At 44.5% G+C, this 15,277-nt stretch overlaps 1 protein-coding gene across 1 annotated transcript in view; it reads left to right on the top strand.

The window, feature by feature from the left end:
* The window catches only part of PRRC2B (proline rich coiled-coil 2B), a 327,590-nt gene that overhangs the window by 285,224 nt on the left and 27,089 nt on the right, over nt 1-15,277 (top strand). The window contains exons 37-40 of the mRNA XM_082264226.1: nt 373-438; nt 518-611; nt 687-842; nt 1,874-2,004. Of these exons, the coding sequence (XP_082120352.1) occupies nt 373-438; nt 518-611; nt 687-842; nt 1,874-2,004 (447 nt within the window). The remainder of the gene's footprint in view (nt 1-372; nt 439-517; nt 612-686; nt 843-1,873; nt 2,005-15,277) is intronic.

Here is a 15,277-nt window from a genome sequence, read left to right as displayed (position 1 = left end):
TGCTGCAATGGCAGTGGCTGGAGTGTACACATGCTGTGTGAGTAATTACTACCCCCCGTGACTCATTTAGATAAATAGGGCTGCGCTGCAACTGCCCCACAAAACACGTAATGCATGTAGTTGCGGTGTGGGAGAGCAGCATTTAGGGGTTAAAACAGGCAGTGTGGAGGCAATCTTTTGCCTTCTCACTGTCTGGAAATGCCTCTGAAAAGAGATCTGAGTATGGATCACTTTTCGGAGTGATCCAACTTTAGGAATTACATAAACATTTTAAAGCTTTGAGGTTTTAGTGACTGGATTCAGATATACTTTAAATCGCTTAAGTCATAGGATGCATAGATAAATGATGCTGGTGTTTTTCCTACTTTCTAGTCCATTTTCCATGTCTTGGTGGTTCTGGCTGGTGTTGACTGGCGTTTCCTGCTCCTTTGCTGTGGGGTAGGTTGTATTTTGAGTTTACCTTTCTAATACCTTTCCCTTATATGATCCTCCTCTAACATTCATCTCCTGCTCTCAGGGTGAAGTACATGGGTCTGTTCACTTATCTTCTAATTCTCGGGATAGCTGGAGTCCACAGCTGGCAGCTGATTGGTGACCGCAAACTCTCCAATGTATGTACTTGTCTTATAGCGCAGTGACTGTGTGACCAGCAATTCCTTCATCTCTGCTCTCTCGCTCTATTGTAGATGTCAGTGGTGTTTCACTTGGGAGCTCGCTGCCTGGCTCTTCTACTTGTACCTGCAGCTATTTACCTGGGAAGCTTCTATATACACCTATCCATACTGACTCACTCCGGACCCCATGATCACATAATGAGCAGTGCATTCCAAGCTAGTCTCGAGGTAAGACTATCCTTTCTCAACCAGGGTTCTGCTTCTCAGATATGTTGCCACTGCCATCAGAGTTGTTTTTAGTTATCTGTAATGGGATCATTCTTCCCAAAGAGACCAGTAAGGTAAGGATAAATCTTCCTATTGACCACCAATGTAAGGAGTCTTCCACTGACCACCACACAATTGTACTGTAAGTTGAAGATCTATTAATTATTGGCAGAGATTCCCTGAGACCTGAAAATTACTTCAAGGGTTCCTCCATTTTAAAAAGGTTGAGAAAGGCAGCTATGGACATAAAGCATGTAAACACTTGGTAGTCCATTTCATCCAATACACAAGAGCTTTTATAAGGAGCATCCTACTAGGATAAAGAAAATGAACACCTGAGGTACCAAAGTAATGGCTGACTATTTCTTGTGGTCCCTCAATGGTGGCCTGCTAATAGTTAAAGGTTCAAGAGGTAATAGCAGATGTTTAAAGTTCGATTCAAACAAAAGTTTTTCTTTGTAGCTTAGGATAGACTGCAAACAAAAAAAACTGAAATAGGTTCTAGCCTGTGAGCCCATTGGACTGATTTTACCCTTACTTGCTGACTGGAAGCATTGGGATATCTCCCGAGTTTGAACACAGACCAAAGCCAAACCATTTTAAGCAAAATGGGTTGGGGGTTATAACTTTTGTCAGGTTATTATTACTATTTTTCCTGTCCCTTTGACAACTGGAATTTCCTATGATACTTAGCCCCATCTAGTGGCCATTTGCTGTATTTTTCTGTTTCAAATGAATTAAAAACATTCAACCAGTACACATTTGCACAGAACACATGTACATGCACATTCACTGGGTGAATTGCTATGTAGATTTTTTTTTTATAGGTACACCCCCTATTATCTAGTGTGAAGGCACATTTTTATTGGAGGTTCTAATGTGAAGCTATTCTGACACCAGGGGTGGCTGTAGGATGAAGCCTTTTGATGACATTCAGTACATTTATAGGCATTATTCCTGGATTGTTAATCCTGCTAATTTCTGGTTTCCAGGGAGGTCTGTCACGGATTACCCAGGGGCAACCACTTGAGGTGGCATTTGGCTCCCAGATCACCCTCCGGAATGCCTTTGGTAAACCAGTGCCGTGCTGGCTGCACTCACACAAGAACACTTATCCAGTAATGTAAGTATATTATTAATATTATACAGAAGATCTATATATTATATCCAGCAGATTGTGCAGGACTTTACAACATGAGGGCAGGCAGTACAATTCAATACAGGAGGTATCAGAGGGCCCTGCTCATTAGAGCTTGCAATCTAAGGTGTATTTTTGTATAGGAGACTGAGGCCTAAGTGTAAAGCTAAAACTGCCCATGCTGTGGAGGTCAGAACATCAAGCATATCCTTGTTTGCACATGGCCTGACCTACAGCAGTTTTGGAACAACCAAATCAGACAAACCATGGCATTTAGTGTGAGTGTGAGTGTTCGACACCCATTTCATATAGTTGACATTAGAAGTAGTTATGCGATTAAGCAAATACATATGCCAGGTGTTGACCCTTTATTACTAGAGCTTTCAAATTATTTTCTTTTGAAGCAGTTTCCTGTTTTTAATTGGACTAACTTGTAAACACAAACTAAATGCTGTGTGTTAAAATATGTATTTTACCCACACCTGCAGAGACAAGATGCTGGACATTCAACATGTCATTTCCCTTTGCAGGCTGTGTTCCATGTTAAAACTGAACACTTCTAAAATGATTGGCAGTATTCTGTGAAATTCTGTGAGTAGGGAGTCTCGCTCTCCTCTCTCTCTCCTGTACCGCCTTCTTCTAAAAAGAAAACCTGTCCTGAGAGAAATGTGTTAAAGGATAAGTTCACCTTTTCAAAAAAAAAATAGATGCACATCTTTTTGCAGGTAAAAAAATGTGCATTTGTTGTGTGTGTTTTTTTTTTTTGTATTTGTTTTTTGGAGCCTGCAAAGATCAGCAGATCGTGGGTGCTATGCAGGGCTCTTGCAAACACTCTGGGTAAGCTGTGTGCTCGTACCTTGTATGTGCATTCAGTTACACACTGATAGGAACTTTTAATGAACTACCACAGCGCTCAGCAGCACCGTGGTAGTTTGAGAACTACAGCCCTACAGCCACAAAGGCTGTCGTTAATTGTAGTTTCCCATTCACAGAATACTGTGAATAAGTGATGCAGCTGGAGCCCTGCATGGCCGCTGTCCCCGGGCTGCTGTCACAGCTGGGATCGGGGGAATTGCACGGGGCCGGTGCGCTCATAACCTGTTACATCCATATTCAGGGTGTAACATGTTATAAATGGTGAACTTTCCCTTTAACTGCTATTGCTGACTTTCTAAAAACAATTTTTTTGCTCACCTGCTGATCTTTTTACTACCAGGGTTCATACGGTCATTAAATTCCTGGAAAAGTCATTGGATTTTGGAAAATGACTGAACCCCACAAAGTTTTGGAAAAGTCATGGAATTGAGAAAGGCGCCACTGTGGAGCAGATGCTTAATAATTTTATTGACACATTTTACATGGTGTAAGCGTCTATCTTCACAGGAGGTAGGCGTCCTTCCGGGTCCGCGGTTTTTCCCGGAGACTGGCCAGCAGCAGCCGAGAGATGACACTAGAGAACCAATCAGGGACTCACTTCTGTTCGAGGCAGAGGTGAAGCATATAGTCACTGGAGGGCCGCATGAACGTAATGACGCGGGGGTGCAGTAACCGTAACCAGTTTTGGAGCACGTATGCTCCGAAATTGGTTACCGCCCCCCTCCCCCCCGCATCATCATGTTCATGTGGCCCTCCAGTGACTATGCGCTTCACCGCTGCCTCGATCAGAAGTGAGTCCCTGATTGGTTCTCTAGTGTCATCTCTCGGCTGCTGCTGGCCAGTCTCCGGGAAAAACCGCGGACCCGGAAGGAAGCCTACCTCCTATGAAGATAGACGCTTACACCATGTAAAATGTGTCAATAAAATTATTAAGCATCTGCTCCACAGTGGCGCCTTTCTGTCTTTTCTGCCTGTTAGTGGGACTGTGTCTTCGGCCTACAAAGAGTAAGCGCCACATATTTGTGCAATCTGTGCCATCCACCAGTCTGGCTGCACCTTAATAACTGCCTGAACTGAAGCTTTATCCCCAAACAGGAGCACCCATTAATCTTCTTTCTTCAGTATATTGGTCAAATTACAATAGTTAACGTTATGGGGGTAACGCAGTTTCAGCTAACGTTAGTGTGTAGCAATGCCAGGGAAATGCAGCTTTAAAAATGTATAGCTTCATGATGAAAAGTATGAGAGGTGGCTGGATAAAGATCAGGACCCGGGACGTGCTAAATGTACACTGTGTCATAAAACGTTTGACATTTTGAACATGGGAGAGGCAGCGCCACGCTAAAGGTGCAAAGCACTAGTCTGCAGCTGCGTGCTCGACAGCTTCCAATCCGATCGCTGGCTTTTCGCCCGTGCACCTGAAGTGACACTGGCTCCCAGCTTACTTACTTGAAGTCATGCAAAAGTCATGGAATTTTATTGGTAAAAATGTGTATGAACCCTGACCTACAGTACTGAGTTACTTGCCCTCAAAATGAACACACATCACAGAAAGTTTTGCAGAGGGATTAGTATGACAGACAGGCAAGCAGACAGCATTTCCAGCAGGAAAAGTGTCAGTGTCTGTATTTGGCAGGTCTTTAAAGGATCACTAAATATAAGCCAATAGGAGTAGGACACTAGGCAGGAAAAAGCTTGACTACGCCTATGGAGCAGTCCTAGGGGGTACACTCCTACTCTCAGATATAGGCACTCAGTTTTTTCCTGCCTAGTCAGGAGTAAGGACCTAGTTCCTTGCTGGGATCTCTGGTCCTGGCAATTTTTTCCTTTTAAATGGAATTTATTTTCTATCTTTGTTATTTTGTTCCTGTGACAATCTACCATCAACTGCCAGACTAGGCGATAGACTGGATAATCTAGATCCAGAGGATCCCCCCAGTCTGGCCAGCGAGCGTGCATAGGCCTCAGCTCCGCGATAGGTCGGCCGCTACATTGCCCCACTGGACAGGGGCTAGCCCCCCCCCCCCCATCCTCCAGGAGCCACCATTTTCATGAAGCCTTTTGTGCTGTAGATTGGCAGCCATGTTTGTGTAGCCTCAGCAGCAATTTTCTTGTGGTTTTTCTCATTGAAAATAGCGGCAGGCATGTTTTTGAAGCTATGTGACAGTGGTTTTGGCAGTGGGAGCCCCTCCTCATCCCCTAGTCTTTCCCTTCCTGATCGCTGCATGGCGTGCAGTTTGCCTAGTGCTATAAGTGTCTGATCGGTGGTGATGAGTCTTTTTGTGGGGTTTTCTCTCCCTCTCTCTCTATAGCAGTGGTAGTGCTCTGTGCTGGACCCTGTGGTGCTGCCAGCACGGTGCGGGTGTCCTTAGCAAGTGTTATATACACTTTTTTTTTTTTTTGTGGGTCCCCCTCTTCTCTAATGAAGTCCCTGGAGCACATTTCCCCACCTAATCCCCTCTCTGAAGCTGCCGGCCCTCCGGGTCCCAATAATCCCTGACTGCACTGACGGCGGTCCTGGAGTCCTTAGTGTCCAAGGTGGATTCGGTCCTGGGAGAACTAGCTAGCAAAAAGCATCCTCCCGCCTTCACTTGCTTCATCTGTCTCATCAGATCCTGAATCTGATTCAGGCCGCCTTGGATGCGAGGTACCCTTCTGGGTCTGCGTCCATGCACCCTGCATGCTTAGATAGTGAGTATGATTCCTCTGCTCCTCTAGCCTTTTGTGAAAAGGGGCTGTTTGATGCGCTGATTGTGTCAGTGCATGAAACTTTGAAGATGGAGGATGCGGCTGATGCTGCGTCAGAGGCGCCCGGTCCCTTTTGGCACCCACAGGCCCTCCAAGGCGGCAAGGGTGTTCCCCTTTCCCGCTTACTTTGATAATATTGTCACTAAACAGTGGGGTTGTCCAAAACGCACTTTTGCGGTCCCTAAGCGTTTTGCGATGTGGTATCCTTATGAGGATTCCCTGCTTAAAAAGTGGACGGTCCCACCTGTATTGGACTCGCCGGTTTCTGGGTTAAATAAGGCCACCCTTATTCCTGTTGAGGAGTCCCTGGCCTTTTAAAGATCCGGCTGATAGGAGGTCAGAGACTCTGACCCGCCATTTGTTCACTGCACCTGGTTCGGCACTTAGGCTGGTATTTACTATTCCCCTGGTGTCGCAAACTCCTGACAGAGTGGGCTAAACTTTTACGCTGGGAGCTGGCGGGGATACATCGTCCCCCTGCCTTTGCAGAGCTGGCTGATCAATTAGTCCAGAGGCTACAGTTTTTCTGTGATGCCTCTTTGGATGCGGCTCCTTTTGATTTCCAGACTGTCTGACTCTGCAGTTGTCCTTCAGCATATTATCTGGCTGAAATGCTGGGGGATCGTCTGGAGCTTCCTTGGATGACATCTTTAAGGGCCTCACAGGGGGGGAAAAGTACTCTTCTTCCGCAGGCTTCTAAGGGCAAGGAACCCCGCCATAGGCAGGGGGCCATTCTTTTTGGATTATAAGAGGCCTTTTCGTCTCCGAGTCTCAAGACAAGAGATCTAAGCCCTTCAGAGCCTCCTTCGGAGGTTCCAGGAAGACGTGGTCTGTTAAGTCATGAGCAGGCTCTTCCAGACCTGCGGACAAGGCTTCCTCTGCATGAAGGGGCACCCTCACCCGGTCTTTGCTGATTTCTGGATCCATGGATCTCCCTGGTAAAGGACAAGTGGGTCCACAAAGTCATTCAGTCCAACTAAAAGATCGAGTTTCAGTCTTATCCTTCGTAAAGGTACTGCTCTTCTAACCTGCACTTGTCCCCAGATCGCTTACAAGGTCTCTTTTGGAGCTGTGCAAGACTTGTTACTTCAAGGGGTGGATGTCCTGGTTCCAACTTCGGAACATTTTCAGGGGTTTTACTCAAACCTGTTTACAGTCCCCAGGAAGGAAGGCAAGGTACATCCAATTCAGGACCTCAAGGCGCTAAACTGCTGTGTGCGGGTACAGAAGTTCTGAATGGAGTCTATTCATCCGGTAGTGACGTTTTTACATCATTTTTGATTTTCTTGCTTCAATTGACATCAAAGACACCTACCTTCACATTCCAATATGTGCCGGTCACCAGCGCTTCCTCCACTTTGCTATGGGCGAGGAGTATTATCAGTTTGTGGCGTTACCTTTTGGTCTCGCCTCCGCTCCTCGGGTCTTCACGAAGGTGTTGGCCCCGGTACTAGCATTGTTGCATCAGCAGGGGATCGCGGTACTGGGGTTACTCTGCAAACTCTGACAGAGTTTGGTTGGGTTCTGAACCTTCAAAAGTCTGCTCTGCTTCCATCCACAAGACTGGACTGCCTGGGTCTGACTCTGGACTCGGCCTCCTCTGGAAAAAAAACCCAGAAATTGCAGGAGGCAATCTAACTTCTGTTGTCCAGCAGACGGCCATCTCTCTGGGCTTGCATGCGGGTGCTGGGCTTGATGGTGTCTACCTTTTAGGGGGTTCCATTTGCACAGTTCCACACAAGATTTCTGCAAAGAGAGATCCTGGTGAAATGGAACAAGAATACTCAGTCTCTATACAATCTGATCCTCTTGAGCCGGGGTACAAGAAAGAGGTTCCCTGATCTGGTGGCTTCCTTCTCCAGCACTTCCACAGGGAAAATCCTTTCTCCCCCTGTACTGGACGGTTGTCACCACAGATGCCAGCTTTTCCGGATGGGGAGGTGTCTGCGGCACAGATTGTGCTCAGGGAGTCTGGATTTTTCCAGAGTCCAGACTGCCGATCAATGTACTGGAACTCTGAGCGATCAGACTTTGTCTGGATCATTGGACAATCGTCTTCCGGGGTGTCCGGTACGCATTCAATCTGACAATACCACGGCCATGGCCTATGTCAATCACCAAGGGGGCACAAGAAGTGCCCTGGTGGTAGCCAGTATTCTAACATTGGCAGAATGATTCGTTCCAGCCCTCTCTGCTTTGCACAGGGGTGTAAAATAGGCAATGGATTATCTCAGTCGACAGGCGTTGGACCAGGGGTCGCTTCATCCGGAGGTGTTTCATCAGTTGTATCTCTGGCAGACGGGTACTCCCGAGTGGACCTGTTGGCCGCTCTTCTCAACAGGAAGGTACAGAGGTTTGTGGCATGGTCTCGGGATCCTCTAGCCAACGCCAAAGATGCCTTATTGGCTCTTTGGAGCCAGTATCGTCCTGATTTACGCCTCCCCCCCCCCCCCCTCTCAAACTTCAGCCAAGTCTCCTGCACAGGATTGAGGCAGAAGGGATTCCGGTCCTCCTAGTGGCTCCAGACTGGCCTCGCCAGTCTTGGTACGCCGATCTGATACAGCTGGTCGCCGATGTTCCTTGGAGACTTTCTCTCAGGGAAGATCTGCTTTCCCAAGGGCCAATCTTCCATCCTGCTTTACAGTCGCTGGCTTTCCCGGCTTGGCTGTTGAAAGCCAGGTGCTGAAGGATAGAGATATTTATCTGAATCGGTGATTGCTACGCTGTTAAAGGCTAGAAAATCTACCTATCGGAAGATCTACTATCGTACTTGGAAGACGTACATTGCATGGTGTGAGTCTATTGGGGGTCACCCTTGCTCCTTTTCGGTGGCTCGGATATTTGGCTTTCCTCCAACGGGGGGGGGGGGGGTGGGGGGGGGATTTGAGCAGCGCCTGGCCTTGGGTACCATCTAGGGCCAGGTGTCGGCCTTAGCAGTTTTCTTTCATCGTCCATTAGGCACACATTCCTTGGTACTACCAAATCCAGGGAGTTTGACAATTGGAAACTGCCTTGCATTCTCTGCATGTGGTTCAGGCAATCAGGGTGTACCTAGCAGCTGCGCAGTCTTTTTCGGAAGTCAGACTCACTTTTTTTACACACGGATGGACCTCAAAAAGAGTTGGCTGCTTCTACTGTGAGGATTTCCAGGTGGATCAGACAGGGATTGAGGCCTATTCAATTAAGAGTCAGGTTCCTCCTTACCCTGTTAAAGCGCACTCTGCTCGGGCTCTTAGTGCCTCCTGGGCCTTCTTCCGTCATCAAGCCTCAGTAATGCCTGGTCATCTATGCACACTTTCACAAAGTTTTATAATGTGGATGTGTTGGCATTTGCGAATGCTTCTTTTGGCCGCATGGTGTTGTAGACTGCTGTTTAGAGGACCTGGTCCTCCTTGAGGGTGTATTGTTTTTTTTCAGGTGAGCTCCAGTTTATATTTGGCTACGGTTTAGCCTTGGGAATTTTTTCTTGCTGTTCCCACCCCTCATGTTTGACATTGCTTTTGGACGTCTCAATGGTCAAGAAGATAAGGAGCTGTGTCCGTCAATGAACGAAAGAGAAAATGGGTTTTTTGACTTACAATAGAATCCATTTCTCTGATGTTCATTGACGGACACACCACCCACCCCTTTGTGGAGTTGGCTTTCTTCTGACACTGCTTGTAACAAAAACTGAGTGCCTGTAGCTTAGAGTGAGTTTATAGCCCCTGGGACTGCCCCATAGGGGTAGTCAAGCTTTTTCCTGCCTAGTGTCTGATTCCTGTAGGGGACAGTATAACCCAATGGTCAAGAAGATAAGGAGCGTTGTCTGTCAATGAACATCAGAGAAATGGATTTTACGGTAAGTCAAAAATCCAATTTTTCCTAAAGTAGGTGTAAACCCAATCCCAAAATCTCATATAACCCGGGACATGGTAATGTCATCTGAAAATTAATTTTCAATATTTTTAATTCTGCAGCTTTAGTTGGATAGGTCCTTGTTCCAGAAGTTCCTCCTATAAAGTAGAGTTACGAGATTCTGGATAAAATGAGAATCGCATTTATTTTGCTTGGATTAAAGATCCCGATTCTCTCACGATTCTGAAGAACTTTTTTTATTTTAATGATTTACAACTCCTGAACATTAGGTTATAAAACAAGATGGCAACAAAATAAGTCCTATTACTCTTTCCTCCAATCAAATTTAAAGAAATGTAAAGAAATAAAAAGATTACCAATAAGATATATTAGGGTCTTTTATTTTTTATTTTTTTTTAGTACTCATCAATACCAATTACCGATATCTAGTGCAGCTTTTTTGTTTACACTTCAGCTGTCAGCAATGGTACAAAGCATTGAAAAGCTATCTTAGGGCTCTTTCACACGGGCGTTCCTTTTTTTTTGCCCGATCAGGTCCTTTTTTTTTTTATGTAACGGACACGGATGACACTTGTGTCATCCGGTCCGTATGTCCGTTTTTCATCCCATCCGTTTGCGGATGAAAAACTGACATAATGCATGTCTATGTAAATACGGACAGTGCTGTATCTTGGCCTAGGCCAACAAGGCCCAGGCCTAGGGCAGCACTTTGCAGGGAGGCAGCAAAAAAGCTGCACCCCACATGAAAAAAAACAGCCTCCTCCTGGCTCTCGCACAAAAAGGGTCCCCACCGGCTTGTGCTACACTTTTAGTATAGTGCCAGTCCTATGGGGCAAATCAGTCTGGCACCCCCATAAAGCGGTCACACTGCTACCTGCTGGTACTGATGGGCACTAATAGACTTCACTGATGGCCACTGATGAGGCTGCACTGATGGCCATTGATGAAGCGGCACTGATGAGCTGCACTGATGGGCACTGATATGATGCACTGGTGGCCACTGATTGGGCTGTACTGATGGCCACTGATGAGGCCGCACTGATATGCTGCACTGATGAGGCTGAACTTATGGGAACTGATGAGGCTGGACTGATGGGCACTGATAGACTGGTTGTGGTCTGTGGTTTACAGATGACAGGGCGGGTCATAAACAGGAAGGGGTGTGGCCTTTACAGGAAGAGGTGGGTCATATTTAAATTAGGGGCTGCACAAGTTTAGTCAGGCCTAGGGCAGCACCAAACCTAAATACACCACTGAATACGGATGTCAGCGGATGACACCACTGACATCCGTTTTTGCTTCCGTTCCGTTTTTTGAAAGGAAGAAAAAATAGGGTTCTCCTCCGTTCAAAAAAACTGAACTGAACTGACAAAAAACGGATGTCAGCGGATGATCATCCGATGACATGCGTATTTACATAGAGATACATTATGTCAGTTTTTCATCCGCAAACGGATGGGATGAAAAACGGACATACGGAACGCCCGTGTGAAAGAGCCCTTAGAAATGAAATATATTTTTTTTAATATGAAACGTTTAAATATATGTTAACGAAGGGTGCGTTCCCCTATGCACCATAAACCATATGTATTTCAAATATAACTTTTATTAATACCTATAAAACATTGTCTGGACTGTTTTCATGTACAAAAAGAGAGTAGGTTTATTGTTTGGGCAATAGTGTACTGATGATTGAGTGTACACAATAATTAAAAATTTAAGCCAAAAGAGAAGATCGATAATGAGAAAAGAGAAGACAATTACTCTCTTCTATGGAGTCTTGAATTGTGCCTGTCTAGACAAGATGGTCTATAAAAATATAGGTAGCCGCTCACCACTGGATATGCTTGCTCCTCTTACTCATCAAGTCTATATAATAAATGGCGCTGAAAGACTCTCTTATCTCTGTGGTTCATATCTATCCTAAATATATTCTCTTGCATCATGACGCAAATTTATTTATTAAAAACAGGGGCAAGGTGGATTTTCCAGTTACGCTCGCGTGCACCATCAGGCTTAAATTAGGGTTTTACTTATCTGCCCTTTTATTAAAAAATGATCGTATATTGCAGTGTGCATTCTGAGTTCCTCTTTAAATGGAATATAAGCCTATATTGTTCTGGAGTGTTTAACCATTTAAGCCCCAGGCCTATTTTTCACACTTTTTGTTTACAAGTTAAAATCAGTATTGTTTGCTAGAAAACTACTTAGAACCCCCAAACCTTATATATATTTTTTTTAGCAAAGACTCTGGAGAATAAAATGGCGGTCATTGCAATATTTTTTGTCACGCGGTATTTGCACAGCGGTCTTTCAAACGCCACTTTTTTGGAAAAATTATGAAAAAAATCACATTTCACTACATTAAAAAAAACTAAACCGTAAAGTTAGCAAATTTTTTGCATATTGTGAAAGATGATGTCACGCTGAGTAAATAAATACCCAACATGCTATGGTTTAAAATTGCGCACACCCATGGAATGGCAACAAACTACGGTCAATGAAAATCTCCATAGGCGACGCTTTAAAATTTTTTTAACGGTTACCAGTTTAGAGTTAGAGTGTAGCTCTTTTTCCTAAATTATTGATCACGGTCTGGCGATTGCGGCAATACCTCACATGTGTGGTTTGAACAGCAATTTCATTTGCGGGCCGAATTCCATATAGTTTATTTATTTATTTAGTTTTTTTCCTATTTATTTAATTTTTTTTTTTTTTTTTTTTTTTAAATTTTGACACCAGTTTAAAAAAAAAAAAAATCGGATCACTTTTATTGCTGTCTCAAGCAATGTAAACATCCCTTGTGACAGCAATATGCAGTGACAGGTACTCTTTATGGAAGGATCGAGGGTCTGAAAGACCCCAGACCCCTCCACTGCACTTCCATGTATTCATAATGCCGAAAACGGCATTTGTGAATACAGTTACTTTTTGAATCTGCCACCTTTAGCAGCCGAGTAACCTGGGATGTGACGTCATGGACGGTGCCTCTGGGTTACGTCATCAGACCCGATCAAAGCGGCATCCGGGGCTCCATTCCCTGCGCCGACTGGTTGCTCGGGTCTCCCGGTGGGCCGCTCGCCGGGATAACGATCGAGTGGCTCCAGAGCCGCATCGGTCATTACCTCCGGAAAGCCGACCGCTGGCTCTAAAGAATGGTACCGGGATGATGCCTCTAGCTAGAGGCATCATCCTGGTACAACCACTTAAAGTGAGCCGACGTAGGGGTACGTCGGTTTGCGTTAAGTGGTTAAAATGGTCAATCAATCGTACACTATCGGTCAACCAATAAAGCCACCCTCCCTTTTTGTACATGTATACAGTCCAGACAATGTTTTATAGGTATGAATAAAAGTAATATTTTAAATACCTATGGTTTATGGTGCGTAAGGGAATGCATCCTTCATTCAGTGTAACTTCAGTTTGTTGCCAGTCTGGGATTTTTTGCTAAGATTCAGGTATTAGTCTGTGTTGTATATGTTAAAGTTGAAAAAATATTAATGAATAAAGCAAACAATTTTTTTTTTTTTTTTTAATTATTAATACACTGCTCAAAAAAAAATTAAGGGAATACTTTTTAATCAGAGTATAGCATCAAGTCAAGTAAACTCCTGGGATTTTGATCTAGTCAGTTAAGTAGCAGAAGAGGTTGTTAATCAGTTTCAGCTGCTTTGGTGTTAATGAAATTAACAGGTGCACTAGATGGGCAACAATGAGACAAACTCAAAAACAGGAATGGTTTTACAGGTAGAGGCCAAATAATTTTTTTTTTTCTGACTCCTCTTTTCTGACATTTTTTCATTAGTTTTGCATTTGGCTAGAGTCAGTGTGACTATTGGTAGCATGAGGCAATACCTGGACCCTATAGAGGTTGCACAGGCAGTCCAACTCCTCCAGGATGGCACATCAATACGTGCCATTGCCAGAAGGTTTGCTGTGTCTCCCACCACAGTCTCAAGAGCATGGAGGAGATTCCAGGAGACAGGCAGTTACTCTAGGAGAGCTGGACAGGGCCATAGAAGGTCCTTAGAAATCCTTGGACCCATTGTCAGACCTTAAGCTGGTGCAGTGGGTCCGGAGTTCCTCCTGGTACATGACAATACCTGGCCTCATGTGGAGAAAGTATGCAGCCAGTTCCTGGAGGATGAAGGAATTGATACCATTGAATGGCCCCGCGCTCGCCTGACCTAAATCCAATAGAACAACCCTGGGACGTTTTGTTTCACTCTATCCCACGCCACCAGGTTACACCTCAGTCTGTTCAGGAGCTCAGTGATGCCCTGGTCCACATCTGGGAGGAAATAACCCAGGATACCATTCGTCCTTTCATTAGGAGCATTCCCCGATGTTGTCAGGCATGCATACTAGCACGTGGGGGCCATACAAACTACTGAGTACCATTTTTAGTTGCTGCAATTCAATTTCAGCAAAATGGACTAGCCTGCTGCATAATTTTTTCACTTTGATTTTCGGGGTGTCTGATTTCAGCCCTCTATAGGTTGATTATTTTGATTTTCATCAACCGATGTGGCATCCTTTCATTCCTAACACATTATACTGATATGGACTGGGTAGAAATCCAGCATGATATTTTTCCCTATTGAGATCTGATGTTTTTTCAAAGTGTTCCTTTTAATTTTTTTGAGCATTGTGGTTCATGAAATAAAAGTAAATAAAAAATCAGCAGGAAAATATGAATTAAATGTAGAAGGAGAATAGGGAGTTAAGAAGACTGCTCAGAGTAATAAGGGGTTAATCATAGGAACAATTTTTAATAAAAAACAAAAAAAAAATTTTTTTTACTTAACAAGGTTGCTTTAAACCAGGCATGTCCAACCTGCGGCCCGAGGGCCGCATGCGGCCAAGAACCTAAGGCAATGCGGCCCACTTACCCCTGACAATTTTTTTTTGCTGTGGAAGGGAGGAAGTCAGGTTGGGGGCACGGCCACAGCAGCTTCCAACTAACAGTAGGCAGAGACTGTCTCAGAGGGGGGAGGGGAGCATGTGCAGTGACTCCTACCACCATGACCACTTCAAATCACTGAAGTGGTCATGGTGGTTAGAGTGTTCCTTTATTATCGCTCGAATAAGTAAACCTCTGTATACTGATTCCTTTTCATTCGATCATCCTCTAGTTGTGTTAAATTAGTGCGGCGGCACGGGAAGGGCGCGGCGGCATTTTATTATTTATATACCTTAACTATAGTATATATTTAATATGCGGCCCGAGGAAATTTCTCAATGTGGCCCAGAGAAGCCAAAAGGTTGGACACCCATGCTTTAAACGGACTTCATTTGCACACCAAAGTTTATCCCTTTGATCTGTAAATGAATAAATACAAGGACAGATAAGAAGACACAATATTTCTTTTTATCTGTCTCTTTTAGTGCTGAGCAATGTTGTTGATAAACATTTCTGGCTGCTTTTTTTTTTTTTTTTTTTTTTTTTTTTTTTTTTTTGACAGCTGTGAGCAGGGGACCTGTGTTGCACTTTTTATATAAATCGTGGAAATGCTGGATTAAGATTGTGTGGGGGCTCGAATTGAGATCACAATCTTTTAATGCTTAATCCTGCAGCTCTACTCTAAAGTGACAATTCTTTGTTCCCATCTCCCAATTGTTCTCTGCGTTGTTACCCTGCCACCTGTTTTCGGTGGAGACTATATAGGCAGCTGTGCTAGCATCAGGAAGAAAAACCAGAGAAATGATTTGCACCTTCTGCTGGAGCCCATGCATGTGTCCAGGAAGTGGCTATAAAGAGATCAGCTTCACTATGAAA

The sequence above is a fragment of the Pelophylax lessonae genome, assembly GCF_965119305.1.
Source record: "Pelophylax lessonae genome assembly, chromosome: 7".
Lineage (NCBI taxonomy): Eukaryota > Metazoa > Chordata > Amphibia > Anura > Ranidae > Pelophylax > Pelophylax lessonae.
The sequence above is the reverse complement of the archived record's forward strand: the minus strand, read 5'-3'. Positions and strand labels throughout refer to the sequence as shown.